Source organism: Meles meles, chromosome 20, assembly GCF_922984935.1.
Source record: "Meles meles chromosome 20, mMelMel3.1 paternal haplotype, whole genome shotgun sequence".
Lineage (NCBI taxonomy): Eukaryota > Metazoa > Chordata > Mammalia > Carnivora > Mustelidae > Meles > Meles meles.
Genome location: NC_060085.1, coordinates 18,420,835 through 18,447,465, shown reverse-complemented (window position 1 = coordinate 18,447,465; position 26,631 = coordinate 18,420,835). Strand labels below are relative to the sequence as shown.

Below are 26,631 nucleotides of genomic sequence, written 5' to 3'. Positions count from 1 at the left end.
GCACATGGTCCTGGAACAGAAAGGAATGCGGTCCAGCCAGACTCCCCTGAGCCAGGAGGTGGCCTAGTGTGCCTGGAAGCTGCTGGTTCCCATCCTCAGAACAGCCCATCTGAACACGCTTGCCCTGAGAGGGGGGATGAGCCTGCCTGGGCTGGAGCGTAGGATGACTGTGGGGATAGAGAGGTCAATCCAGTGGATGGAGCCTCCTCAGAGTCTTTGGATTAGCATTTATTGAGTGCCTACTGTGTACTTAGGTCTGCTCTGGACACTCTTCTCACCACCTCACCTGGTCCCCCGCTTCCGGTGAGTCCCGAATGAGGATCCGCCTGTGTCCCGCCTCCCAAGTGTTAGGATGCAGATTTCCCCCTCTCCAGGAGACCCCCTCTGGGCCAAGGGCTGGGAACTGGGGCGCGGGGGAGGAAGGGGGGCTGGAAGTATCCCGTGCACAGAAGGCGGCGTCGGGTGGGGTGGGGGGAAGCCAGGCGCCGCCACCTCCAGAAGGAGCTGGAGTTTCCGCGTGGCCCCTGGACGTGGGCCTGGCCCGGAGGCTGGGAGGGGCGTCCGCTCCCCGTCCCTGGCCTCGCTCTCCTCGCCTCCGCTCCCTCCTCCGGGCGGGGTTCCCGGAACAGGCCGCCAAGGGCGGGGCGAGGAAGCGGTGGCCGTTCGGGTCGCTGAGGTTGCCGCGGCACCTCAACCCCTCCTGCTTCTTGTCCGTCTGTCCTTCTGTCCGAACGCCGCCCCGCCATGGCTGCGCGGGTCCCCGCGCTCCGGATCCTACTGCTGCTGCTTCTGCTGCTCCCGCCGCCTCCAGGTGGTGAGCCTTGGGGGTGGGGGCAGTTTGGCCCGGGCAGGCACCGTGTGTCTGGGAGGGGGGCTGCCCGGTTCCTGCGTCCCTGGAGTGCGCCCAGGCAGTACCGTCCCCACAGTGTCCCCCACCCCCAGTAACCCCGAGGCAGTCAGCCAGCCCCCCAGGACCTGACCTCAGCTCCCCTCCGTGTCTGAACGGACCCTAGGAAGTTGCCACCATTGTTGTGCCCTGGGTGCCGGTGGCAGTGGTGGGGTCTGCGTTCCCTCAGATGTTCAGAAGGATTGGGTCCTCAGGGGCTGGGGTGGGAGTCCCTGCCTGGTCTTAGCCTGGGGTGGTGGCAGAAGGAAGGCCTGGCCCCCTCCATCAGAGGCCTTCCCTTCAGCTCTATGTACTGGCTGGACTCCCCCACCCGCTGCTCCCATGGCCCTTGTGTTCCTGGAGACCGCTGAGGCTGGCCTCCCGGGTTGGAGGAAACACCACTGTGTGTGTTGATGGGACACTGATGATTCACAGACGGAGGAGGCCAGGCTGGGGGCCGTTTTGGGGTAGGAATTGGAACAGCCCCTTGCCCAGCCAGCGGAAGCCGAGTGACCCCCCTAGGGTGAGCGGCTTCCTCAAGGAAAAGGGCTTTATTTCCTGGGGGAGCTGAGATGAATCTGGGAACCCAGGGTGGGAAAGTGAGAAGGTAGTTCCCTGGTCCCTGGTCCAGTGAGTTCTGGCAAATCTCAACCAGCCTGTCTGGGGCCCAGAAGAGCATTTGTGTCCTGGGCTCTTGGTCCAAGCAGTGCAAGTGGTGTGTGTATGTCTTTGTCCCCAGCTTAGTGGCTGAAAGGACCCTGGTGGAGGAGGGTCACCTGAGTTTCCGGTAGCATTGGCCAGGCTGACATACTTACTGTCGGTTGGACGGCTGGTTAAGGGAAGCTGGGAGTGGTCAGGTCCTCTGTGCCTGCAGCTTTGCCCAGAGTAGGGTTGTGCCTGAACCTGCCAAGAACAGAGCACCCCTCCCCCGTCCCCCATCCCCTTCCTAGTTATCTCTTCTCAAGGAGGTCACTCAGTGCCTCTGTCTTTGGGCCTCGCTCTGTATGTGATGCACTGACCAGGCTGGGTCTCCAGACATGGCACGCTGCCCTGGGGCTCTGGCCAGTCTGGGTCTCCAGAGTCTAGGTGCTGGGCTGGGATGTTTTCCAGGCGACATAGCCATACTTCAGGGTTTATCATTAGACCTGTCCCCAGGCTACCATAATCATCTGGGTTTTGCTGGAGTGGGTGTTCTGTTCGGGGTCTGTCCAGGCACAGTCTGGGACCGCCCCCCTCCTGCTGGTGGGCACTAGATCTCTGCTCATGTGGTCTAAGGGTGCATGGGAACATTTGGTTATAGCATCTTCCTGGAAGTTTGCAAGCCTGTGGTCTCCCAAAGCCTTGGGTCATTTCCCACACTGGTCAGCCAGGTCCTCTCGGCATGACCTGGAATACTGGAGCTCTGTCCTTACCCCAGCCTGTGGGAAGGTCCTTGGATCCCTACTCTGGCTGAGAGCCTTGTAATGGTTCTGGGGCTTGAAGTGGGGCCACTGCCTCGGAGCCCTGGCCTCCAGTTGTGTAAACATTTTCTGGGCACCTGCGCTTCATAGACTTTTCTGGGTTAAGCGCTTCATGGACATGTATGGTGGGTATGACCATGGCCCATGGCGAGCCTGGTGTGAGGGTGTGGTCTGTGAGCTCCAGGCCCCTGCAGTCCTGTGTCTAGCAGAGACTGAGGCTGCTGTGACTGAGTGGTGAGGAGAAGTTAGGGGCTGAGTGTGGATAGAGCTGGAAAGTTGGGGTGACCATCAAAGGACCATCAAAGCCCTTGGCAGTCCAATCCGTGCTTTGTGGACCCTGGACTTGATTCTGAGGCAGTGGGGACCTGGGGTGGTCCACGAGCAGGAAGTGGCCCCACCGAATTCCCACTTAGGAAGGCCAGTCTTTCATCAGAAGCCAAGTGGCTGGTGGGGGAGAGAGGGAGCCCGGTTAGCTGCCTCTGCTGTGGGACAGGGGAGAGGGCAAGGCAGATGGGGGCTGTGGCTAGAGGTGACCAGTGACTGGGGTGGCTCAAAGGCCCCCCCAGATGCTTGTGCCTGCTGGCGGTGCTGGGGAAGGGGCTCCATTACGCGGGCCATGGCTGAGACCTGGCATGATGCCTGGCCCTGTGGCCCTCTGATGAACAAGGGTGCTTCTCCACCCCAGCCCACAGTGAGGTGTGTGTGGCTTCCCGTGGACACAACTTCTTCCCGGTGTCCTGTCCTGATTTCTGCTGTGGCAACTGTTACAACCAATACTGCTGCTCCGACGAACTGAAGAAGTTTGTGGGGAATGAGGAAAGCTGCGCTGAGCCCAAGGCCAGGTGGGTGCACAGTGGTCGCTGGGTGGGAGGGCTGAGTCTGCGCCCAGCAGGAGTGTGCAGGAAGGAGAAGTTAGCTCTGCCTCCGGCCTCTCAGGCCCTGCAAGATGGTAGAGCACTGGACCAGGGATGGGGGGTGAGGGTGTGGAGTCCTTGTTCTGGGCTGAACACCCTCCCCCAAGCTTATTCAGTTAGTCCCCTACCCCTCTCTCTCCAACCCTCGAGAGGCTCCGGCTCACCCAGCTCCCTCAGTCTTGGGCTGAGCAGGTTTCCCAGGGCTGGTGGCCTCAGCCGGCCCTGTGGCTCACCCCTGGGTATGCACCTGGACCAGCAAGGTGCACACCTTGGTGTGAGTCTGCCCTAGAGCAAAGCATGCACCTGGCAGGGGTAGTATGTGACTCGTGTAGACATCATCTTGTGGGCCCTGGAGCTCATGTCGTACCCTGCACCATGCCTGTGTCCTCTTACTGTGGCCAGTGGATTTGCATTGCATCATGGGCTGAAAGCAAGGTCTCCCTTTGCCACATCAGTGTTTCTTTTGTGTTTGATCATTAGGAATAGAGAGGGTGGAGGGGATCCAGCTTCTCTGCTCGTGGCAGGTGATCATCACTGGTCTGGACAAGACCAGCACATGCCATCCTATATTTTGAATCTCACATGTCCCTTCCATTTCCCTCTCACCCCATAAGCAACCAGTCTGTATGTCGTTTTCATTGTTTGTGATTGATTGATTGATTTTTAAGTTAAAGTTTTTTTTTTTTTAAGATTTTATTTATTTATTTGACAGAGAGAGAGAGATCACAAGTAGGCAGAGAGGCAGGCAGAGAGAGGAAGGGAAGCAGGCTCCCTGCTGAGCAGAGAGCCCGATGCGGGACTTGATCCTAGGACCCTGAGATCATGACCTGAGCCGAAGGCAGCGGCTTAACCCACTGAGCCACCCAGGTGCCCCAAGTTTAAGTTTTTTAAATTCTGCACCCAACCTAGGCCTCAAACTCACAACCACAAGATCAAGAGTTGGGTGGTCTACTGATGGAGTTATTTTGTGTTTTTGGAAAGTCTACATTGTTTTGTGGGTGCAAGGAACTCCCTTACCTTTTGCATTTGGCTCAGGGTTTATAAGACCCAGTAATACTGCACTGTGTGCATCTGGACTATGTCCACCCTTGTGGTGTTATTCTCTGGGGTGTGAGTATTAAGCTTGCTGTCATAGATGACTGCTGTAAGCATCTTCCTGTACTTTCTTCCTCTTTTTTATGAAACCATGTGAGAATTTCTTGAAAGTGTACATGGGAACAAATTGCCAGGAGAGTGAAATGTATGTAGTTACTAAGGACTTCTAAGGTGTTCTTAGGAATGGCAGCCCCAGGCTACATACCAGCCTACCTAGATTCCTGATGGATCAGAGTCCACCCTTTCACTGGAAGTGAACACCTTTTGGTGTCCTTGTATTTTTACATGAGTCTTTTAAAGAAAATCCATTCCAGTAATTTTTTTTTTTAAATACACGAGCATTTCATTTAAATTTAATGTAATTATTGGTGTTTTGGAATTTTATTTGCCATCTTATTTTGCGCTTTTTATTGGTCTCTTCTATTCTCTATTTCTTTCCTCTTCACTTACCATATTGTTTTGCTTTGTTCTTACTCCAGTTTTTCTTCTTCTATTCGTTTTTTTTTTTTTAAGATTTTAATTTATTTATTTGACAGAGAGATCACAAGTAGGCAGGGAGGCGGGGGGGGGGGGCGCGGGGAGCAGGTTCCCTGCCAAGCAGAGAGCCCGACGCGAGGCTCGATCCCAGGATCCTGAGATCATGACCTGAGCTGAAGGCAGAGGCCCAACCCACTGAGCCACCCCCGTATTCCTTTATTCCTTTTTCTTGCCTTGTTGCACAGGCTGGGACTTCCAGTGCAATGTTGAATAGAAGTGGTGAGAGCAAATCTCCCTGTCTGGGTCTCAATTTTAGGGAGAAAATATACAGGATTAGATATGATGCTAGCTGTAGCTTTTTCATTGGTGGCCTCTATTAGATTGAAGAAGTTGGCTTCTATTTCTAGTTTCCTTGGGCTTGAAGGGATCTTGAATTTTGTCAAATAGTTTCCCTGCATCTGTATTTTTTCTACATAATTAATCTTTTTGATGGTACTGTAAGTAGTGTAGTTTGGAATTCTTGTTATTTATTGATATAAAGGCAATACATTTTTATAAATTGACCTTGTATCCGGAGACTTTAATAAATTTATGTATTAATTTGAGTGATTTTAATAAAAAGTCTTAAGAATTTTCTACAGAAATGGTCACATCATGTGTAATTAATGTTTTATTTCTTCCATTCCAATTCTTATACTTTTAATTCATTTTTCATGCTTTATTGCACTGGCTAGGATTTCTAGTGCAGTGTTGATGGGAAGTGATGATAGATAGCATTCTTGTAGCAGGGGAAGGCTTTCATCATTTCATGATTAAAAATAATTAAATAAAATCTTTATAAAGGGGGGGGCACCTGGGTGGCTCAATTGATTAAGCTGCTGCCTTTGGCTCAGGTCGTGATCCCAGAGTCCCAGGATTGAGTCCCGCATTGGGCTCCCAGCTCCACGGGGAGTCTGTTTCTTCCTCTGACCTTCTCCCCTCTCGTGCTCTCTCTCTCTCTCAAATAAATAAATAAAATCTTTTTAAAAAATAATGTTTACTGTAGTTTTTTTCTTAGAATACCTTTTATTAGACTAAGGAAAGATTTTATTTATTTATTTGACAGGCAGTGAGAGAGGGAACACAAGCAGAGGGTGTGGGAGAGGGAGAAGCAGGCTTCCTGCTGAGCAGGGAGCCCAGTGTGGGGCTTGATCCCACAACCCTGGGATATGATATGAGCCGAAGGCAGATGCTTCATGGCTGAGCCACCCAGATACCCGGTTTCTGCTAATCTGATAGTGATACTAAGAATTCTTTTTTTTTAATAAATCCTTTTTATAAATCCTTTTTTTATAAATGCCTTTTAAAGATTTGTTTATTTATTTGAGAGAGAGAGAGAGACAGAGTGTGTGTGTGTGCATGAGTGGTGGGGAGGGGCAGAGGGAGAGGTAAAGAGAGAATTTTTTTTTAAAGATTTATTTATTTATGTATTTAACAGAGAGAGAGAGAGAGAGAGAGAGAGAGAACAAATATGCAGAGGCAGGCAGAGAGAGAGGGGGAAGCATGTTCCCCGCCGAGCAGCGAGCCTGATGCAGGGCTTGATCCCAGTACCCTGAGATCATGACTTGAGCCGAAGGCAGAGGCTTAACCCACTGAGTCACTCAGGCGCCCCAAAGAGAGAATTTTTTAAAAAATATTTTATTTATTTACTTGACAGAGAGAGTGAGATCACAAGTAGGCAGAGAGGCAGGCAGAGAGAAGGGGGAAGCAGGCTCCCTGCTGAGCAGAGAGCCAGACACGGGACTTGATCCCAGGACCCTGAGATCTTGACCCAAGCCGAAGGCAGAGGCTTAACCCACTGAGCCACCCAGGTGCCCCTAAAGAGAGAATCTTAAGCAGACTCCCCACTGAGTGCAGAGCCTGACTCGGGGCTTGATCTCAGGACCCCAAGGTCATGACCTGACCCGAAATCAAGAGTCGGGCACTTAACTGACTGAGCCACCCAGGTGCCTCTCCTTGGTGCCTTTTATTTTTTTAGATTTTTAAAAAAGATTTAATTAATTTATTTGACAGAGAGAGTGAGAGTGCAAGCAAGGGGGGGCAGCAGAAGGAGAGGGAGAAGCAGGCTCCCCGCTGACCAGGGAGCCCAATATGGGACTGTGGGACTCGATCCCAGGACCCTGGGATCGTGACCTGAGCTGACGGCAGATGCTTAACCATCTGAACCCAGGCGCCCCACCTTGGTGCCTTTTAAAAGAAACATATTTCTGGGGCTCCTGGCTGGCGCAGTCAGAGGAGCATAGGACTCTTAATCTCAGGTTTGAGTTCAAACCCCATGTTGGGAATAGAGATTACTTAAATAAATAAAAATTTAAATGGAACATATTTCTTTTGGGTAAATACCTAGAAGTCAAATTGCCAAGTCATTGGGTACACGTGTTCAACTTTGGCAGATACCCCCAGTTTTCTTTTTTTTTTTTTTTTAATTTTTTTTTTTTGACAGAGATCACAAGTAGGCAGAGAGGCAGGCAGAGAGAGAGGGGGAAGCAGGCTCCTTGCTGAGCAGAGAGCCCGATGTAGGGCTTGATCCCAGGACCCCAAGATAATGACCCGATCCGAAGGCAGAGGCTTAACCCACTAAGCCACCCAGGTACCCCATCCCCAGTTTTCTAACATTGTTGTAGTGTTTATGCTCTTACCAGCCATGTACGAGAGTTCCAGTTTGTTGTGCCTCCTCTGAAAACTTGGCATTGTAAATTAATTTTAAAAATCGAGGTATAATTACATGTAGTAAAATGCACAAGTCTTTTTTTTTTTTTAAGATTTTATTCATTTATTTGACACAAAAAGAGAGAGATCACAAGTAGGCAGAGAGATAGGCACAGAGAGAGGGGGAAGCAGGCTCTCTGCTGAGCAGAGAGCCTGATGCGGGGCTCAATCCCAGGACCCTAAGACCATGACCTGAGCCGAAGGCAGAGACCCAACCCACTGAGCCACCCAGGCGCCCCTAAAATGCACAAGTCTTAATGTTTCAGTGTGATCAGTTTTAATAAATGCATATTTCTCACCTGTAGTACCTCAATCAAGATCTAGATAATTTCTATTTCTAGAAGGTTTTAATTTTAGTAATTTTGGTGAATGTGTGGTAAGACCTCATTGTGTTGTTTTCTTTTAAGATTTAAGTGTTTTGAAATTTATTGAGATTCATTTTATGACCCAGCATATATTATACCTTGGTAAATGTTTCATATGAACTTGAAAAATGGTATATTCTGGTGCGCCTAGGTGGCTCAGTGGGTTAAAGCCTCTGCCTTCGGCTCAGGTCATGATCCCAGGGTCCTGGGATTGAGCCCCAAATCGGGCTCCCTGCTCAGCAGGGAGTCTGCTCCCCCCACTGCCCCCGTCTGCTTCTCTGCCTCTTTGTGATCTCCGTCAAATAAATAAATAAAATCTTAAAAAAAAAAAAAGAAAAATGGTATATTCTGCAGTTGTTGGGTGTAGTGCTTTTAGAAGTGTCGGTTAGGTCAGGTTGGTTGATAATAGTGCTTAGATCTTTTCCGTCCTTGTGGGTTTTGTCTGCTTGTTTTATCGATTACTGAGAGATCACAGATACATTTATTCTACTTTTAGTTCTGTCAATATTTGCTTTTTGAATTCTGATGCTTTGTTGTTCGGTGCATACATATTTAGGATTGGTTTGACTTTCTTTTTTCTTTTCTTTTTTTTTTTTTAAGATTTTATTTATTTGACAGAGAGAGAGAGAGAGATCACAAGTAGGCAGAGAGGCAGGCAGAGAGTGAGAGGGAAGCAGGCTCCCCGCTGAGCAGAGAGCCTGATGCAGGGCTGGATCCCAGGACCCTGAGATCATGACCTGAGCCAAAGGCAGAGACTTAACCCACTGAGCCACCCAGGCACCCCTGGTTTGACTTTTTGATGAAGTGTTCATTTTATCATGTGTAATGTCCTTCTTTATTTCTTGTAATACTATTGTAAACCTCAAAGGTCTTTTCAAGTGGTTTTGACAGTGAATATTTATTTACATTTATCCATATCTCTGTCTTCTCTGCTGCTTCTTCTTGCTTCCTACATCTTTAAGCCTCGGCTGAGATCGGGTTCCTTCTACTTCTCATGCAGGTATGCTGGTGTCAAATTTTCTCTGTTTTTGTTTCTCTGAAAATGTCTTTATTTCCCCTGCCTTCTTAAAGGATATTTTTCCTGGTTATAGATTTCTAGGTTGGCAGCTGTCAACTTCTCTCAGCACTTTAAAGCTTTCATTCCATTGTCTTTTCTTTTCTATTTATTTATTTTTTAGTAATCTCTACACCCAGCGTGGGGATCGAATTTATGACCTTGAGATGCTTTGCTGCCTGAGCCAGCCAGGCATCCCATTCCACTCCATTGTCTTCTGATTTCTGTTGTTTCTGTGGAGAAACCAGTGGACAGATTAATTATTGCTCCTTTGCAAGCAACATGTTTTTTTCTGACTACCTTTTTTTTTATTTTTTAAATTTTTAATTTTTTTAAAATTATTTTTATTTTTTGATTTTTTTAGATTTTTTGTTTATTTATTTGTCAGACAGAGATACAAGTAGGCAGAGAGGCAGGCAGAGAGAGAGGAGGAAGCAGGCTCCCCGCTGTGCAGAGAGCCTGATGCGGGTCTCGATCCCAGGGCCCTGAGATCATGACCTGAGCTGAAGGCAGAGGCTTTAACCCACTGAGCCACCCAGGCGCCCCCACAGTACTTCTTCAATTGTTATTCTTTTCTTCAGTTTTAAAAAATTGGCAGCCGTTATCTCTTTAAAGATTGCTTCTGCTCCATTTTCTTACTCTTTTCCTTTAGAACCCTAATTACACATATGTAAGACCTCTTGTAATCCTCTTATATTCCATATTCTGCCCACCATCTTCTGTCTTTACATTTACTGTCTTTTTGTGTCTCTGAGCTTCAGTCTACATGTATTAGACCTATTCTCCAGTTTATGAATTGTCTTCAGCTGTGTCTAAGAAATTATGAATTTGTAGTATTGCTTTTTAGTTCTAGAATTTTTGTTTCTTCATTTATATTTCATGTTCTCCTGAAGTGCTTGATTTTTTTCTTTGATCTCCTTGAACTGTGTATGTGGTGGTGGTTTTTTTTTTTAATTTATTTTTTTAAAAGATTTTATTTATTTATTTCAGAGATCACAAGTAAGCAGAGAGGCAGGCAGAGAGAGAGGGGGAAGCAGGCTCTCTGCTGAGCAGAGAACCTGATGCAGGGCTTGATCCCAGGACCCTGGGATCATGACCTGAGCTGAAGGCAGAGGCTTTAACCCACTGAGCCACCCAGGCGCCCCTATGGTGGTGTTTAATATCAATGGCTTCGGTATTTGAGGCCCCGTGGGTACTTCTGTGGTCAGTTACCTGTGGTCACTTGTGTTGTATTCACGTTGTCTTGTGTCCTTGTGTTTCTGAAACTTTTTGATAGCGTGCCTGATGTCACATTTACAAAATCGATTGTAGAAATTTGGAGCTCAGGACTTCTTTCAGGGAGGATTTGTGTTGCTTTTGCCAGGGTCACAGCACTCTTAAGACCATCTTGGCCTGGGACCCCTGGGTGGCTCAGTCAGTTAGGCGTCTGCCTTCAGCACAGGTCACGATCCCAAGGTCTTGGGATGGAGCAGGCTCCTTGCTCAGGGGGGAGCCTACTTATCCCTCTGCCTGCCACTCCCCTCGCTTGTGCTCTCTCTCTCTCTCTCTCTCTCTGACAAATACATAAAATCTTAAAAAAAAAACAAAAAACATGTTGGCCTAAATGCAGATAGAGACAGAGGATTAGAAGCTGAGCTGTCTACTCACTTCCTCCCTTCTTCTCGGGGTGTCGAGGTGCAGCTTTTGAGGTCTCATCCCAAGTGAGTGGGAATCACTGGGGCCTGCCCACCTGGTGGACTCTGGGTCTAATCTCTATTACCTGAGACCTTCAGAGAACAGGTCCTCAGATGCCAGCCTTACTTCCATGGATCTTTCTTTCTAGCCTCCCACACACCAGCTTGGTATCCTTTGCTCTGTTATTGCTCACCAAAGCCTACACAATGATTTTTTTTTTAAACTTTTATTTAAGAATTTTCTGTACCCGAGATGGGTTTCAAACCCATGACCCTGAGATCAAGAGTTGCGTGCTTTTCCAACTGAGCCAGCCAGATGCCCCTGCACACTGGTTATTTATTTTTTTTAAGATGTTATTTGTTTATTTGACAGAGAGAGAGAGACAGTGAGAGAGGGAACACAAGCAAGGGGAGTGGGAGAGGGAGAAGCAGGCTTCCCACAGAGCAGGGAGCCCGATGCGGGTCTCGATCCCAGGACCCTGGGATCATGACCTGAGCCAAAGGCATACGCTTAACGACTGAGCCACCCAGGCGCCCTGCACACTGGTTTTTAAAAAATATTTTCTTCTCAGCTTTACTTTTCCTTCAAGTTTAGGATATAGTCGTTCCTAATGCTTTTAAATTTTATTTTGTTTTACATTTAATTTTGGAAATTTTCAATATATACAAAAGCAGAGAGAATAATATAATTGTACATATCCATCACCTGCTTCCATAGTCACCAACACTCTGACACTGTTATTCCATATACCTCCCCCCCTTTTTTTCTGATCATTTTAAAACAAAATAAAAATTAAAACATCATAAATACTTCTCCCAGGGATGCCTGGATGGCTCAGAGGGTTGAGCGTCCAACTCTGGATTTTGGCCCAGATCATGATCTCTGGGTCCTGGGATCCAGCCCTGAGTTGGGCTCTGCACTCAGTGGGGAGGCTGCTTAGATTCTCCCTCCCTCTGCCCCTTCCCCTGTGCACGCGCGCTCTCTCTCTCTCAAATAAATAAGCCTTTTATTTATTTTTAAAAGATTTTATTTATTTGACAGAGAGAGATCATAAGCAGGCAGAGGTAGGCAGAGAGAGGGAGAGGGAAGCAGGCTCCCCGCTGAGCAGAGAGTCCGATGCGGGACTCGATCCCAGGACCCTGAGATCATGACCTGAGCCGAAGGCACAGGGTTAACCCACTGAGCCACTCAGGCGCCCAAATAAATAAGTCTTTTAAAAGCTGTCTCCTTAAATGTTAGTTTTCATCTGTATGAACAAGTCCTTTGTAAAGAGTTCTTTGTAAAGAAATATACGAGTTCTTTGTAAAGAAATATAACCACGATTATATTTGGCATAATTAACAGTAATTCATTAGTAATTTTCAGTGCCAGTCTGTCTTTAGCTGCCTCCACTTGTTCCAAAGTACCTTTTCATGGGTGGCTTGTTCCAATCAGAATCCAAAGAAGGTTATTATTGTTACTCTTTTTAAATTAAAGTATAGTTGAGTACAATATTCTGTTAGTGTCAGGTATATATCATAGTGATTTAGTATTTTCATGTTACAAAATCATCCCCACGATCAGTGTAGTTACCATCTGTCACCATACAAAGTTACTGCAATATTATTGCTTGTGTTCCCTGTTACGTGCATTACATCCCTGTGGCTTATTTATTTTACGACCGCAGATTTGTACCTCTTAATCCCCTTCACCTCTTTCACCCGCCCAGCTCCCAGCTGGCCCTCCCTCTGTAACCACATCTTTGTTTCCTGTATTGATGAGTCTCTCTCTGTTTTGGTTTGTTGTTTGCTAGATTCCACACAGAAGGGAAACCATACGGTATTTCTTTCTCTGTCTCATTTCGGTTAGCATTATACCCTTTGACTCCATCCATGTTGTGGAAAATGGCAAGATTTCTTTCTTTCTTTTGTGGCTGAGTAATATTCTGGTGTGTCTGTGTGTCTCCCATCTTCATTTTCCACTAATCTACCAATCAACACCTAGATTGCTTCCATTTCCTGACTATTATAAACAACCCTGCAATGAACATAGGGGTGTACATATCTTTTCAAATTGGTATTTTCGTTTTCTTCAGATAAATACCCAGAAGTGGAATTGGTTATATATAGATTATGTAGTATTTCTGTTTGTAACCAATAATGGGGGGTAACCTCCATGCTGTTTCCCCACAGTGGCTGCACCAGTTCAAATTCCTATTAACAATGCACCCGGGCTCCCCTTTTTCCACATGCTCCAAAGTACGTGTTGTATTTTGTCTTTTTGATACTAGCCAATGAAGTTATTACTTTTTTTTATTTTTCAAAAATTTCTTTATTTTAAAGTGAGAGAGAGAGAGAGGACGGTGGAAAGGGGCAGAGGGAAAGGGGGAGAGTCTCAAGCAGACTCAGCAGCAAGCACGGAGACTGTGTGGGTCTTGAACCCATGACCCTGAGATCACGAACTGAGCCAAAACCAAGAGTCAGACGCTCAACGAGCTATGCCAACCAGGCACCCGTAAAGTTATTAATTTTTTTTTTGGAAGAGTGAAACAATTATTTTAGAGATTTTATTCATCTATTTCTCGGAGAGAGATAGTCCACAAGCAGGGGGAGCAGCAGGCAGAGGGAAAGGGAGAAGCAGACTCCCCGCTGAGCATGGAGCCCAATGTGGGCTCGATCCCAGGACCCCTGGATCATGACCTGAGCCAAAGACCGGCGCTCAATTGCTCAATCGACTGAGCCATCCACCTGCCCCTGAAGTTATTACTTTTAAAGTCTTTGTTGTACCTGTAGTTCTTTCCTCTTTTTTATTATGCATTTTTTCCTTTTTTTGGTCTTTTCTCCTTGATGAGTCTTGCCAGAGGGCCTGCCAACTTTGGGTTTTTAAATTTTTTTTTTTTTTTTTTTTTTGTGGTGGTTGTTCTCTTTTATTTTTGCACTTCCCTTTATTAATCCCTTCCTTATTTGGGGGATTGGCTCTATTAGTTTTCCCCCAACTTCTTGAGTTTAACATCTTACTTTTAAAGATAAATAAATTTCTGGGGCAGCTGGGGGGCTCAGTCGGTTGAACATCTGACTCTTGATTTCAGTTTGGCTCATGGTCTCAGGGTTGTGAGATCAAGCCCCGCATCAGACTCTTTGCTGTGGGAGGAGTCAGCTTGAGATTCTTTCCCTCTCTCTCTGCCTTTCCTCCTGCCTATACACTTTCTTTCTCTCTGTGAGGTAAATCAATCTAAAAAAAAAACAATAATAAATTTCCCTCTAATAACTGCATTAGCTGTGTTTCATGAATTTTAACCTGTTGTATTTTTGTTATCCAGTTTTACTAATTTCTCTCTCTCTTTTTTAAGATTTTATTTATTTATTTGTGTGAGAGAGAGAGAATGAGAAGGGAGTGGGTCAGAGGGAGAATCAGACTCCCCGCTGAGCAGGGAGCTCAGTGCATAAGCTCCATCCTGGGACTCTGGATCATGACCCAAGCAGAAGGCAGTCACCCAACCAACTGAGCGACCCAAGCGCCCAATTTTACTAATTTTTTAATTTCTTTTTCTTTCACTTGGCACAATTTAATTTATTTTTTCTTCCAAATTTGTATTTAAATTTGGGTTAGTTGACATATAGCATAATACTGGTTTCATGAGTAGAATTTAGTGATTCATTACTTAACAGCACCCAGGGCTCATCATAAAAAGTGCCCTCCTTGGGGTTCCTGGGTGGCTCAATCGTTAAACATCTGCCTTTGACTCAGGTCATAATCCTGGGATTCTGGGATCAAGCCCCATATCGGGCTCCCTACTCAATGCAAAGCCTGCTTCGTCCTCTCCCACTCCCCCTGCTTGTGTTCCCTCTCTCGCTGTCTCTCTCTCTCTGCCAAGTAAATAAATAAATAAAATTTAAAAAGTGCCCTCCTTAATGCCCATCATTCATCTAGCCCATCCCCCACCCACCTCCCTCCATTAACCCTCAGTTTGTTCTCTGTAGTTAAGAGTCTCTTATGGGGGGCGCCTGGGAGGCTCAGTGGATTAAGCCGCTGGCTTCGGCTCGGGTCATGATCTCAGGGTCTTGGGATCGAGCCCCGCATCGGGCTCTCTGCTCCGCAGGGAGCCTGCTTCCTCCTCTCTCTCTGCCTGCCTCTCTGCCTACTTGTGATCTCTCTGTCAAATAAATAAAAAAAAAAAAAAAAAAAAAGAGTCTCTTATGGTTTGCCTCTCCCTCTCTCCTTCTCTCTTGCTTTTCCCTTCCCACACGTTCTTCTGTTTTGTTTCCTAAAATCCACATATGAATGAAATCATGTGGTATTTGTCTTTCTCTGACTGACTTATTTCACTTAGCATAATACATTAGCTCCATCCACATCATTGTAAATGGTTAAGATTTCATTCTTTTTGATGGCTCAGTAGTATTCTGCTGTGTGGATATACTACATCTTTTTTCTTTTTTTTTAAAGATTAAAAAAATTTTTTTAAAAGATTTTATTTATTTATTTGACAGAGAGAGATCACAAGTAGGCAGAGAGGCAGACAGAGTGAGAAGGAAGTAGGCTCCCTGCTGAGCAAAGAGCCCGATGCGGGACTCGATCCCAGGACCCTGAGATCATGACCTGAGCCCAAAGCAGATGCTTAACCCACTGAGCCACCCAGGCGCCCCTACATCTTTTTTTCTCTTAAGATTTTATTTTTTTATATTTTTGTTTGAGAACGAGAGAGTGTATGTGTGCCCACATGCACAGGTGTGGGCGAGGGGCAAAGAGAGAGAGAGAGAAGGGGGCTCCTTGCTGAGCAGGAAGCCCTACTCAGGGCTCCATCCCAGGACCCTGAGGTCATGACCTGAGCTAAAAGCAGACGCTTAACCAACAGCACCCCCCTGGTGCCCCGATATACCACATTGTTTTTATCCATTCATCAGTCAGTGGACACTTGGGCTCTTTCCACAATTTGGCTATTGTTGATAATGCTGCTGTAAACATGTGCCCCCTTTGCCCTGTGCCCCCTTTGAATCTGTATTTTTGTATTACATATTTCTTAATTTACTTTATAATTTCTTATTAATGCACATTATTTTTGTTGCCTTTTTTTTTTGGTAGCGTGTTGGTTTCTCAAGGTGTGAGTTATGTTCAGTATTTCTTTTTTCATTTCGTCGCACAGTCGTCTCCCTTTGCTGATGTCTAACTCCATGGCACTGTGGTTGGAGAAGATAGCTTTGTGTGATGCCCGTCTTTTCAGATCGATGGAGCCTCTTTTTGTAGCCTTATATGTAGTGCCTACTGGAGAATGTTCTGGGTACACCTGAGAGGAGTGTGTGGCCTTGTAGCCTGAGATCCTGGGGAGTGTGATAGTCCTCCTCAGGAGGCCGTGAGGAGTCTTCTGTGGCCCGTACAGGATTGATTCTTGTGCATTTTGTGTGTGTGCTGAGGTCGTGTTTGTTCCTGGTGTGCTGGGTGGGGCTTGGCCGTGTCAGCCATGAAGTTTTCTCTTTTCAGTGTGTCCGCGGGTACAGAGCCCCTGGAGCAGCTGGGCTCGGCGCTGAGGTTCCGTTCCAGCTTGGACAGCGACCCCATGTCAGGGTAAGGAAAACCTGCAGGCGGGGTCCGTCTTCCTGGTGGAGGTGACAAGGGTCTCAGTGGGCTAGAGTGAGGGCTGTGAGGGCTGGGATGCCACAGAGGCATTGTAGTGGGGCCCCAGAGTAGCTGACCAACGGGTTCCTTGATCCTTAGGTTGGAAAGTCGAGTCCTCATCATTGTGGACTGGGGATGGGGGGCCGTGGTTGACGGTTGAAAGGCCAAGTGGAGGGGGTCTGTATTGACCCAGGTGATGGGGTGGGCCCTGGTGACTGATGGGGAACGAATGGTGGTCGTGGAGGTGGTGGTGGTGACGGTGAGATGGTGACAGTGACGGGGTGATGGTGACGGTGACAGGGCGATGGTGATGGTGACAGGGTGATGGTGGTGACGGTGACAGTGATGGGGTGATGGTGACAGTGACAGGGCAACGGTGACAGTGGTGGGGTGATGATGGAGACAGTGACAGGGCGACGGTGATGGTGACAGTGACAGGGCAACGGTGACAGTGACGTGGCGATGGTGATGGTGACAGGGGAGTGGTGGCGACAGGGATGGGGAGATGGCAGTGACAGGGATGGTGTGACCGTGGTGAGGGGATGGGATGATGGTGGCAGGGTGGTGGTGGTGACCATGACAGGGCGATGGTGGGGCAGGTGGTAAAGATGCTGGGATACTGATACGCCTGGTCCCTGTGTCAGGGCCCTTCTGTCAGGGGCCAGGGAACAAGGCTGTCTCCCAAACCTCAGTTCCCTTGGCCAGGCTCCCTCTCTGTCTTGTTGCCACCGTGACGAGGTGTTGTACGCACCCTTCACGTGGGCGGAGCCAGCGTGCAGCCACGCGTGTGTTTTCCTGGTGGGGTCTGTTCCACGTGCTGCCTGCCTCAGCCCTGGTGGGTCTAGAAGCCCCCTCAGGAGATCTGCCCAGGGCTGGTCGCCCCTTGGGAGGAGGACCCTTGGGGCCCCGGGCCTGCGCGGGAGTCCAGGTGTGCGCCTGTCCTTTCTGCCCTGCGGGCCTGGGTGGGTGCAGGGTCTCACTGGCCACAGTGGAATCAGGACAGGGCTCCCGGGAGGGGGCAGGGAAGAGGTACAGCCTGTGGGCCCTCCTCAGAGCCCAAGGCCCTCCCATCTGCGGGCGGGTCCTGCGCCCATGGCTGATGGGAGAATGACACCCTGATGAGCCCCTCCCTCCGCCTGCAGGAGGCGCCCTTCCTTGGCTGAGTCCCCATAGGACCTCCTGCTGTCCGGCCAGCGTAGGCCTGGGGTAGCCCCGGAGTGGGCCTTGTCCTGAGGACAGTGGAGTGTTCTGGGCAATGCTGGTCTAAGCGGTGTTTAGGAAGGAGGCCATTCTGGCTGCTCCAGGGAGGATGAGGCTGGGAGGGGGTGGCGGCCATGGCTTCCCAGTCCCAGGTGTTGGGAGGCTGGAGGGAGACTGGGCTTGGTACAGGGAGGTGAGTGCCTGGCCTCTGCCCTGGTGACAGGAATGGAGGTCCAGGCCTGTGAGAGGATGTGGGACCAGAAGGGGGGCCAGGGTGAGGGGCTCAGGTTGGGTGGCAGGAGTGTGCCGAGGGCTGAATCTGAAGAAGAGCCTTGGGAGATGCTGAGAGGGAGGGTTCGGAGAAGCAGAAGGAAAGAGGAAGATGCGTGGGCTGTGGGCTGTTGAGAAATGTGGACTTCCTACCACAGAGGCCGTGGCACCCTTGGCAGGATCCGTTCAGTGCCGCGGACTGAGGAGTGAGCTGGGAACGTGTAGGGTGAAGTGAGTGTGAAGGCTTCAGGGAGCCACTGGGCTGCGAACTCCAGACAGGAGTTGGAGGAGGAGTCAGGGTGAGGAGAGGGGACAGAGGGGACATTGCAGAACCAGGTCTCCGAGGGGCATGGGAGGAGAGGCTGCCGGGGCTGGTGGTCGCAGCGAGGTGACTGGGTGAGCGCAGGAGCACCTGTTCCTGCCTGAGGTGTGCGCACAGAACAGGGGCTGGTGGGAGGTGTGCACGTGCCTATGTGTGCTGCGGGTGCCTGCTGCCTCCCACCCCGGCTGTCCTGCCCACTGGGGAGCGTGGGTGACGGCAGTCGTGCTGCCCCATTTCTCCCTCCCTGCCTTCTGGCCAGCGCCCCTGTGTCTTGCTCAGCACCTGCCCTATACAGGTTTAGGGCTTGGGAAGCAGCCAGAAGGGCAGGGTCACCAATGACACATCTGTGTGCTGCCCTGTTGGCCAAGGGCACTGTCTCTCTGCCGGAGTGTTGGCTCTGTGGTGGGGTTCAGCCCCTGCTGCCCAGGCCATGGCTGGAGCTCCAGGAAAGCTTCAGTGGGGGAAAAAAAAACCCCACAGAGTTACCTCTGTGGGTAACTCCTTGGGTTCTGCAAGAATGAGGCCCCAGGTCAGAGCACAGGGACCCAGAGGAGGTCTCCTCTGCCTGTCACAGCCTCCGTGGGTGGTGTCTTCCCTCCACGAGGGCCCTCTGCTCCCTAGCGTGTGGCTGTGTTAGGGCCTGAGGTTGGCCCAGGTCTTCTGAAGCCTGCTCCCTAACTTGGGCGGGTGAGCCCCATCCTGCCCTGTTGAATGGTCAGTGTCTGTGTCCACTCTTGGCTTGTACGTTCCCCATGTGCATACAGGGTCCTCGGTCCCTGTCATGGTTCTTTTGGACCCTAATATCATTGTCCTTTCCGGTTCCTTGCTACTCCTGGGCAGGATCGACGTGTGTTTCAGCATCTGAGTGGTAGAATGCATGGCTGCAGGCCCCAGGCAGGTGGCTGCTGGCCATGACTGCTGTGAGTGACGGTGTGGGAGAAAGGCATGCAGGTCCCTTAGGTGCGGTGGGGCCGTAGTACACCTGTCCCAGCCCTCCCAGCATCCTTTGTGCGGCTCTCACACCCACAGAGTCATGGCCGGTCCACCGCCTTGCCAGCATGATGGTGAAAGTGCTGTTGTCCCCACTCCAGAGAGGGTCTTCCCCAGTCCCTACACGAGAAGTCTTCAGCCTTCTAGAACCACGCACTTCAGTCCTGCACACTCTCTGCTTGGGCTGATTCTGCTTTTTGAACTTGGCCTTTGGACTGTCTGATCTGGGAGGTAGCACGAACGTTGGGAAACCCACTCCTTCCTCTCAGAGGCATGGTTCCACTAGAACTGTGGCCTTGGGTACCATAGGCCCCTACCACACTCTGGAACCACCCCTCAAATATTGCCCTTCCTCAGAGCATCATGCCTGGCTGCCCTACTGGGTGCTGCCCATGGGGTCTCTGTGTGAATTGTCATCCATCAAATCCCTATTGAACACACACCGTGTGCTCAGTGCCAGAGATAGAGCGATGGCCCTAAGCCGGTGCAGTCTGTGCCTCTGTGAATCCACAGGCTGGAGGCAAGTTGCATGTTAATCAAATGCTCACAGAGTATATGTTTGTAAACTGAGGGAGACAGAAATTTAGTTCCGTCAGAGCATTTATCAAGGAGAGTCTGAACTTATCTGGATGGTCAGGGAAGATGTCCCCAAGGAAGTGGTATTTTGAGCTGAGTTCTGAAGGATGAACAGGAATTAATTACATGGAGGGCAGACCAGGCAGGAGGAACTATATATGCAAAGGCCCTGAAGTCAGATTATAGCATGGTGCTTTGAAAAACTGGAAGGAAGGTGATGTGGCCAGAGCACAGAGAACAAGGTGAGGTGGGAGTTCCAGACCACACAAGTTTTATTTTTTTTATTTTTAAAATTTTTTAAAAAGATTTTATTTATCTATTTGACAGACAGAGATCACAAGTAGGCAGAGAGGCAGGCAGAAAGAGAGGAGGAAGCAGGCTCCCCGATGAGCAGAGAGCCTGATGTGGGGCTCGATCCAGGACCCTGAGACCATGACCCGAGCTGAAGGCAGAGGCTTTAACCCACTGAGCCACCCCAGCACCCCCACAACTTTTATTTTAATAGACTTTGTTAACTAAAGATATTTTTAAAATTTTGATTTTATTTTTTAAAAATTCAGTTAGTTAACATATATTATTGGTTTCAGAGATAGAGGTCAGTGATTCATCAGTTTTGTATAATATTTATTAACTAAGGATGAAAATTTGTTTTATTTTAAGTTTTACTGTCTGGTGAGACAAATCAGATTTTTTTTCTTTTATTGTCAGCTATCATATATATGTGTGTGTGTATATATATGTGCATATGTATATATATCTATATGCACCCACACACAGAAAATTACACAGATGATTTTTTTTTTTAGGACTTAAAAAAAATTTTTTTTTTAGGGTTTTTTTTTTTTTAGGACTTAAAAAAATTTTTAAATGATCTCTACACCCGATGTGGGGCTTGAACTCACAACCCTGAGATCAAGAGTCGCATGCTCCACCGACTGAGCCAGCCAGGTTCCCCAGATACACAGTTTAACAAGTAAATTATAAATCAAATTCCTGGAGCTACGGGAGCCATAGAAGGTTTTTGAGCGGGGGTGACATGATCAGACCAGGCAGGTTGGCCAAAGGCACTTGAAGAGGCTTCTGCGTCATCCTGGCGAGACAGGCTAGTTGCTTGGAGCATGCGCTGGTGGGAGAGGGGAAGCTGAGGGGATTCGTGTGTCATTCCAGGGGCCCCCAGAGCTGCTGGTGGACCTAGATCGCTGAAGGTGCCCATCAAGGAGGACAGCTGCAACAGGGTTGGCGGGCTGAGCAAGAGTGTGGCTCCGTCCCCCACACCTCGGATCCCAAGGCAGCGTCTGGACAGGAGGGTGGACAGCCATGGTGCAAAGTCAGGCCAGGGCAGGGCAGGCGAGGCTGGGACAGGGGCCACTTTGGAAGGACCGCTGGACGGCCCTGGCTTCCCTCCCTGCTCTGGCCCCCCCCCCCCCCCCCCCCCCCCCCCCCCCCCCCCGGCATTGCTGGGCCTTGCTGTGTCTTTAAGGGCTCTGCGCTGACGTCAGAGATGGGGGGGGCCAAGATTTGCTTTCCTTTCCTCGAAAGGGGAGGAGTTTGGAACTGAGTGGCCCAGGATGGAAATAGGGGAAGTCCAGGGCTGCTGGAAGCCCAGAAGTGAAGGCGGAGGCTAACATGGGGTGAGCTTGGGCGCCATAGTGTGTGTGTGTGTGTGTGTGTGTGTGTGTGTGTGTGTGTGTCCCCATTCCTTGGGGGCAGCAGCGGGTCTGGGAGGTGCTTGAGTCCCGGGCAGGTGACGCGCAGTGGCCAGTGGCTTCTGGTTTGTGAATGCAGTTGTGTATTTTGGAGTCCTCAGTGTGAAAGGTCTGTCACTAGCCTGTCCCTGGGCTGTATGGGGCCCTGCTGAGGTGGTGCTGCCCCTCTGGACTGTGAGGGGAAGCCCCTCCACCCAGGGCTGGGGTGGGGTGGAGTGGGGTACCCCCCACCCCTGCTTTCCCCTGAGGCTTCAGTGAGAAGGCTCCACGCCCAACGTGGGTGGGGCTTGAGCTCACGACCCAGATTGAGAGTGGTCTGCTCTACTGGCTGAGCCAGCCACGTGCCCCTCCTTACACGTTTGAATATTCTAGGTGCTGTCGTCAAGCGTGTTTCTTTTCTTAGAGTTTGGTCCCTAGCAATGGAGGAGGAGAGCAAGGGACTCCATCTGCCCTTGAAAGTCAATGTTAATGAACTTCCTGTCCGGGGCCTGCCCTTTCTTCTTTTTTTTTCTTAAGATTTTTTTTTTAACTGTTTATTTATGAGAGAGAGAGTGAGAGCAAGAGCAGGGAAAGGGCCAGAGGGAGAAGCAGGCTCCCCGCTGAGCAAGGAGCTCCATGTGGGGCTCGATCCCAGGGCCCTGGGACCATGATCCGAACCAAGGGTAGAGGCTTAACTCACTGAGCCACCCAACACCCCTGGGCCTGCCTTTTCTTAAAGCCCCTCTACTCTGCTATGGTCCTCGCTGAGGGGCTGGCATCAGGCAGGGAGGCCTCCTCTTCCAGAAGGCAAGCTTAGCTCTAGCACCCCCATATCAGCCACCTGGCTCTGCTTACCCACTTGGCCTCCTGGTCAGAGTGTGGGAGCCCAGAATATATGCGAACTCCTGGCACGGTGCTGGGCACCCAGTGGGCTCCCTGTCACTCCGGGGGGCCTGTAGCCCCTCTCTGAGGCCAGTGGCGGGGCTGTGTTCCCTGTGTGCCTCTCCTCACTGTTCTGGGCACACTGGCCTCTGCTCTCCCGGGATTTCTCCCCTGCCTCTGTCCCTTGTGCTTCCATTCTCCCTCAGCGTCTGCCCCCTGCACTGAAGGGTGGGCTCCCAGGGGCCGTGAGCTGGTTGGTGTTGCCCCAGGGACTGGCTTGAGCCACGTGCTTGAAGACCTGTTGCTGAGTGGTTGGGGTGAACAAGATGGGTGTGTGATCGGGAGACCCTCAAGAGGCGGGACACAAGAGGGGTAGACGCTGGGTGAGGTGCTTTACACAGACTCACGAAACAACCCCCTTTTACACTGAGGAAATGGTCGGAAGGAGGTTCAAGCTGCCCCACCTGGAAGTTGCCCTGTGTGGCCCAGAGTCTCCTCTGGCAAGAAGGGTGCTCCTGGGAATGGTGGGAGGTGGACGGCTAGGGCGGGGCTGGGGCGAGATAGGCCCTGGGTCACGGCCGGCTCTTTGGCAGGTTTGGGGCAACGGTAGCCATCGGCCTGACCATCTTCGTGCTCACTGTCGTCACGGTCATCATCTGCTTCACCTGTTCCTGCTGCTCTCTCTATAAGATGTGCCGCCGGCCACCGCGTCGTAAGCACGCCCACCCCCTCTCTGGTCCCCCCCTCCCCCGGGACCCTGGGTGCGCAGGTGCAGAGCCCAGGGGCAGGGGGGATGTTGCTGACCAGGGCCCTGGCTCGGCTAAGCTGGAGTGAGGGGGGCTTGGTCCTGACTGGGATTCTCTTTGCAGCGGTGGTCACCACCACCACGGCCACGACAGTGGTGCACACCCCTTACCCTCAGCCTCCGAGTGTGCCCCCCAGCTACCCAGGACCGACGTACCAGGGCTACCACCCCATGCCCCCACAGCCAGGGATGCCAGCAGCACCTTACCCGACACAGTACCCCCCGCCTTACCCTGCCCAGCCTATGGGCCCCCCAGCATACCACGAGACACTGGCTGGTGAGTACCACTGCCAATGCCAGCCCTGCCTGGCCCCCCACATCTCCTGCCACTGTCCCCTCGTGCTGCAGTCCTCCAGGTGCACAACCAACCGGTTTCCTCTTCTGTTTTCAGGAGGTGCGGCCATGCCCTACCCTGCCAGCCAGCCTCCTTACAATCCGGCCTACATGGACCCACCGAAGGCAGTCCCCTGAACATGTCCCTGCTTCTCTGGCTGCCCCTTGGGGTGTGCGTGTGTGTGTGTGTGTGTGTGAGAGAGAGAGAGAGAGAAAGAGAGAGAGAGAGAAGATGGGTATGAAGGCACGGTCTTTTTCTCCCCATGCGTGGTGTTTGTGTCCGGTTTGTACACGAGGCTTCTTGTGATGCCAACATGGTGGGGAGCAGTCCTTGCCAGAGTTGCTGGGACCCTACTTCATTCTCTTCCTCACTTGAAATTGTGCTCTTTCGAAATCTCAAAATTCAAAGACTGGGAGTTCTTTCCCATACCATCCCAGGGAGACCAGGTCGGTGGGGCTTGCCATGCCAGGACAGTGAGGCTTTTTGTGGGCAACGTGCCCATGTGTTCTGGTTTTGGTGGAGTGACTAGCCATTGCTCAAGGCCATGGCCTGTCCCCAGGGTGTGGGGTACTCTTCGAGGAACCAGAGCCATCATGGCGTGGGGGTGAGGCTTGGGGCCCGGCTAAGCAGACACCCCGCAGTGCCAGAGCCTGCGCCGTGGCCAGCAGAGGGCGGACAGCCTCCGGAGACCGAAACACTTGAGGCAGAGGCTCGGCCACCCGAGCGCGGTCTGCCTGGACTGTCCCTACATCCTCCCTGGGGACCAGCTGGAGGGCCACGTCCACCCACGGCTCTGGCTGCCCACCCCCACCACAGGGTGGCAGGGCAGCCTCTGTCCACCTGCACACTCAGGTGTCCTCCCTGCAGTGTTCTTGTTTTCCTTTTAGCCAAACATTTTGCCTGTTTCCTGTTTCAAAATGTATGTGATCGTTTTTGTGAGGCTGGACCTCCTGGGTCCTGGAAGGAAATTGGCCCACAGTGGAGAGGGACCGTCAGGCCTCTGATAGGCCTTGCTCCTGACCCCAGCTTCACAGAATAGCCAGCTCCTGTACCCTAGTCCACAGTGTGTCCTGGCACCTAGGGCACCTGGGCCAAGGGGCCATCTGGACCAAAGGTGGAAGGGGGCCCTAGGTGGCTGCTCTAGCCCAGACATGAATACCTCGGTGTTCCCTGTCCCTCTGTTAATATCTCACCAGATCTGTCTTAGCTTTGTACCTGTTGAAGTGTTTCTGAGAGTCTAGGGTCTGCACCTTTGTTTATAATAAATGCAAACATTTGGGGCTGCCGCCTTCTTTCTTCAGAGCCTGGATGCTGGGAGTGGGCATTAGGCCATGTGCCGTCTTCATGCAACTCTTGGATTTCCATGTCTTTCCTGGGCTCAGACGTCTGACCATCTTGCTAGGGAGGGTGAAGGACGGACTGTGCCACCCTCTGTGTCCCCCTCCCCAGGTCCCTGAGTGTGGGCAGAGGTACAGGTGGCTCCTCTAAGGCTGCCAAGGAGGGTAGAGGTGAGTGGCTACTCAGTGCTGGAGGGGAGGGGGTCTTTATTGGTCAGACTTTCCTCTTGGCCTACTGCCCAGGTGTGGCCAAGGAGAGCCCATACAGCATGGCTAGTGCCAAGGTGAGGAAGGCCAGCAGTCCCAGTGGGGCCAGCAGTCCCTCCTTGGGTGAGGCTCCAGGGCCCTCCACTGAAGGAACGGCCTTGGGCTTCCTGCCCCTGCCCAGGTTGGCACTAGTGTCCCTGGCTCTCGCCAGGGCTTTAGTGGCCGTGGTGGCAGATGGCCTTGGGTTGGTTCCAGCAGAGGCTGTGACCCCGTACATGGGCTTGACGGTGCTGAACGGCCTGGCGTGTGCATCCACCCACTGGAGCAGGGCCCGCGGCCTCCACTGACAGATGCTGAGCAGGGTGAGGACGTCACTCTCGGCCATGTGGGAGTCCGGGGGGGCCTGGCCGTACAGGCGTGTGTAGACACTGCCCAGACTGTAGCTCTTCCGTGGACCATGCTCTGAGGGGCTGGCAGCATGCTCCAGGGCCTTCAGGGCAGCAATGCTATCCACACAGAGGGCACCATCCAGAACACTGGCAAGGCCTAGTACAGCCAGCTCCGCCTGGAGCAAGGGGAAGTCGTAGCGGTCGCCGTTGTGTGCCACGAGGCACCAGGGCTGTGGCTGGCGCTGCAGGAAGGCTCGGAGTAGGCCGGCCAGGTCGGCGTCGAAGCATAGTCGCCCGTGTGTTGCCAGTAGGGCTGTGCTCAGGCCTGTGATCTTGCCAGCTTCTGGGCTGCAAGCCTTCCCTGGAGCCACGCACAGAGAGAGCTTGTCCAGCACCCGGGGTGGTGGGGGCACTGTGGGAGGCCCCTGAGTAGGGGGTGAGCTCTCCAGGGCACATCTGTGGACAGCCAGCAGGCACAGCTCCGTGACCTTGGGCTGGGAGGAAGGCAGGCCAGTGGCCTCCAGGTCCAAGAAAATGAGGGTCTGCACGGGTCCCAGGGCTGGGGCCTGTGAGCCCATGCTGGGTACCTGCCAGGAGCCTGGGGAGGAGCAGGGGTGGGGAGTTGTGTATGAGTGCCCCAGTGGGAAGAGCTGAGGCAGGTGGGGTGGGGCACCTGAGCACATCTCTGGCCTTCCCCGCAAAGACCTGCACTGTCACACTGAGGGTGAGCTCTAGGACCTGACCTGTTTCTAGGGCAGGAAGCGAGAGAGGGTGGCATAGCTGAAACCACTGTCTTGGGGGAAGGCTTGGCTCCTCCCCTAGCACCCACCTAGCCTGGGCATAGGTTGGCCGGGAGGCTTTCCCCCACCCTGCCCCAACCCCATGGGGGTCCTCACTTACCGAGCAGCAGGCAGCAGCAGTGATTCGGGGTCTGGCTGGTTCTTGCTGCCGGCAGTTAGTGGCGGGAAGTGAAACTTAGTGTGAGCCTGCCTATGGGCTGTCCTGAGTGGGGCCCGCCTTGTTTGTCAGCCGGCCAGGTCTGTCCCTCCCCAAGCACTACCCCCCTCATGACTCCACAGAGGCCTCCGACCTACAGCTGTGGGCCTGCTGGCTGGCACAGTGCATCAGAGCCCTCACGACATGAAAGCCGGCCGGCAGGATAAGGGCTGTGGTGCCCAGCCCTTTGGGGAAGCCTAGTAGCAGGACTCTAGCCAGCCAGGGACCCCAGCTGCGGCCACTGTGCATCTCCCCTTGGCCCCACTTTCTCGGGTCTCCCTGCTGTAGGCCCCAGCTCCCCGCTGCCTCCTGCCTTGCCGCACAATGGTTTCTTCCCATGGCCTCAGCCCAAAGCGATGACTCAGGACAATTC

The 26,631-nt window shown here is 51.4% G+C and overlaps 2 protein-coding genes across 3 annotated transcripts; one reads left to right on the top strand and one right to left on the bottom strand.

The window, feature by feature from the left end:
• The first annotated feature begins 641 nt into the window (after positions 1 to 641).
• Positions 642 to 24,609, top strand: SHISA5 (shisa family member 5). Of its 2 annotated transcripts, none has more exons than XM_045990071.1 (6): positions 642 to 811; positions 3,032 to 3,188; positions 16,131 to 16,214; positions 22,784 to 22,902; positions 23,060 to 23,272; positions 23,387 to 24,609. In XM_045990071.1, the coding sequence occupies exons 1-6, from the start codon at positions 745 to 747 to the stop codon at positions 23,464 to 23,466; spliced, it is 720 nt and encodes a 239-aa protein (XP_045846027.1). In that variant the 5' UTR covers positions 642 to 744; the 3' UTR covers positions 23,467 to 24,609. The 2 variants fall into 2 exon arrangements, with proteins under 2 accessions (XP_045846027.1, XP_045846026.1); XM_045990070.1 differs by having other exon boundaries at positions 642 to 814.
• TREX1 (three prime repair exonuclease 1) lies at positions 24,240 to 26,304 on the bottom strand. Its single transcript, XM_045990068.1, has 2 exons — positions 26,163 to 26,304; positions 24,240 to 25,860 (listed from the first exon to the last, which is right to left on the bottom strand). Exon 2 carries the CDS (start codon positions 25,838 to 25,840, stop codon positions 24,899 to 24,901), a length of 942 nt encoding a protein of 313 aa, XP_045846024.1. The 5' UTR covers positions 25,841 to 25,860; positions 26,163 to 26,304; the 3' UTR covers positions 24,240 to 24,898.
• Positions 26,305 to 26,631: the final 327 nt, after the last annotated feature.

Bases quoted from the DNA above. Each gene is read 5' to 3' on its own strand.
- SHISA5 (XM_045990070.1), top strand. From the start codon at position 745: ATGGCTGCGCGGGTCCCCGCGCTCCGGATCCTACTGCTGCTGCTTCTG. The intron at 815-3,031 runs GTGAGCCTTGGG...TCTCCACCCCAG, and splicing joins GCTCCCGCCGCCTCCAGGTG to CCCACAGTGAGGTGTGTGTG. The intron at 3,189-16,130 runs GTGGGTGCACAG...TTCTCTTTTCAG, and splicing joins TGCGCTGAGCCCAAGGCCAG to TGTGTCCGCGGGTACAGAGC.
- TREX1 (XM_045990068.1), bottom strand. From the start codon at position 25,840: ATGGGCTCACAGGCCCCAGCCCTGGGACCCGTGCAGACCCTCATTTTC.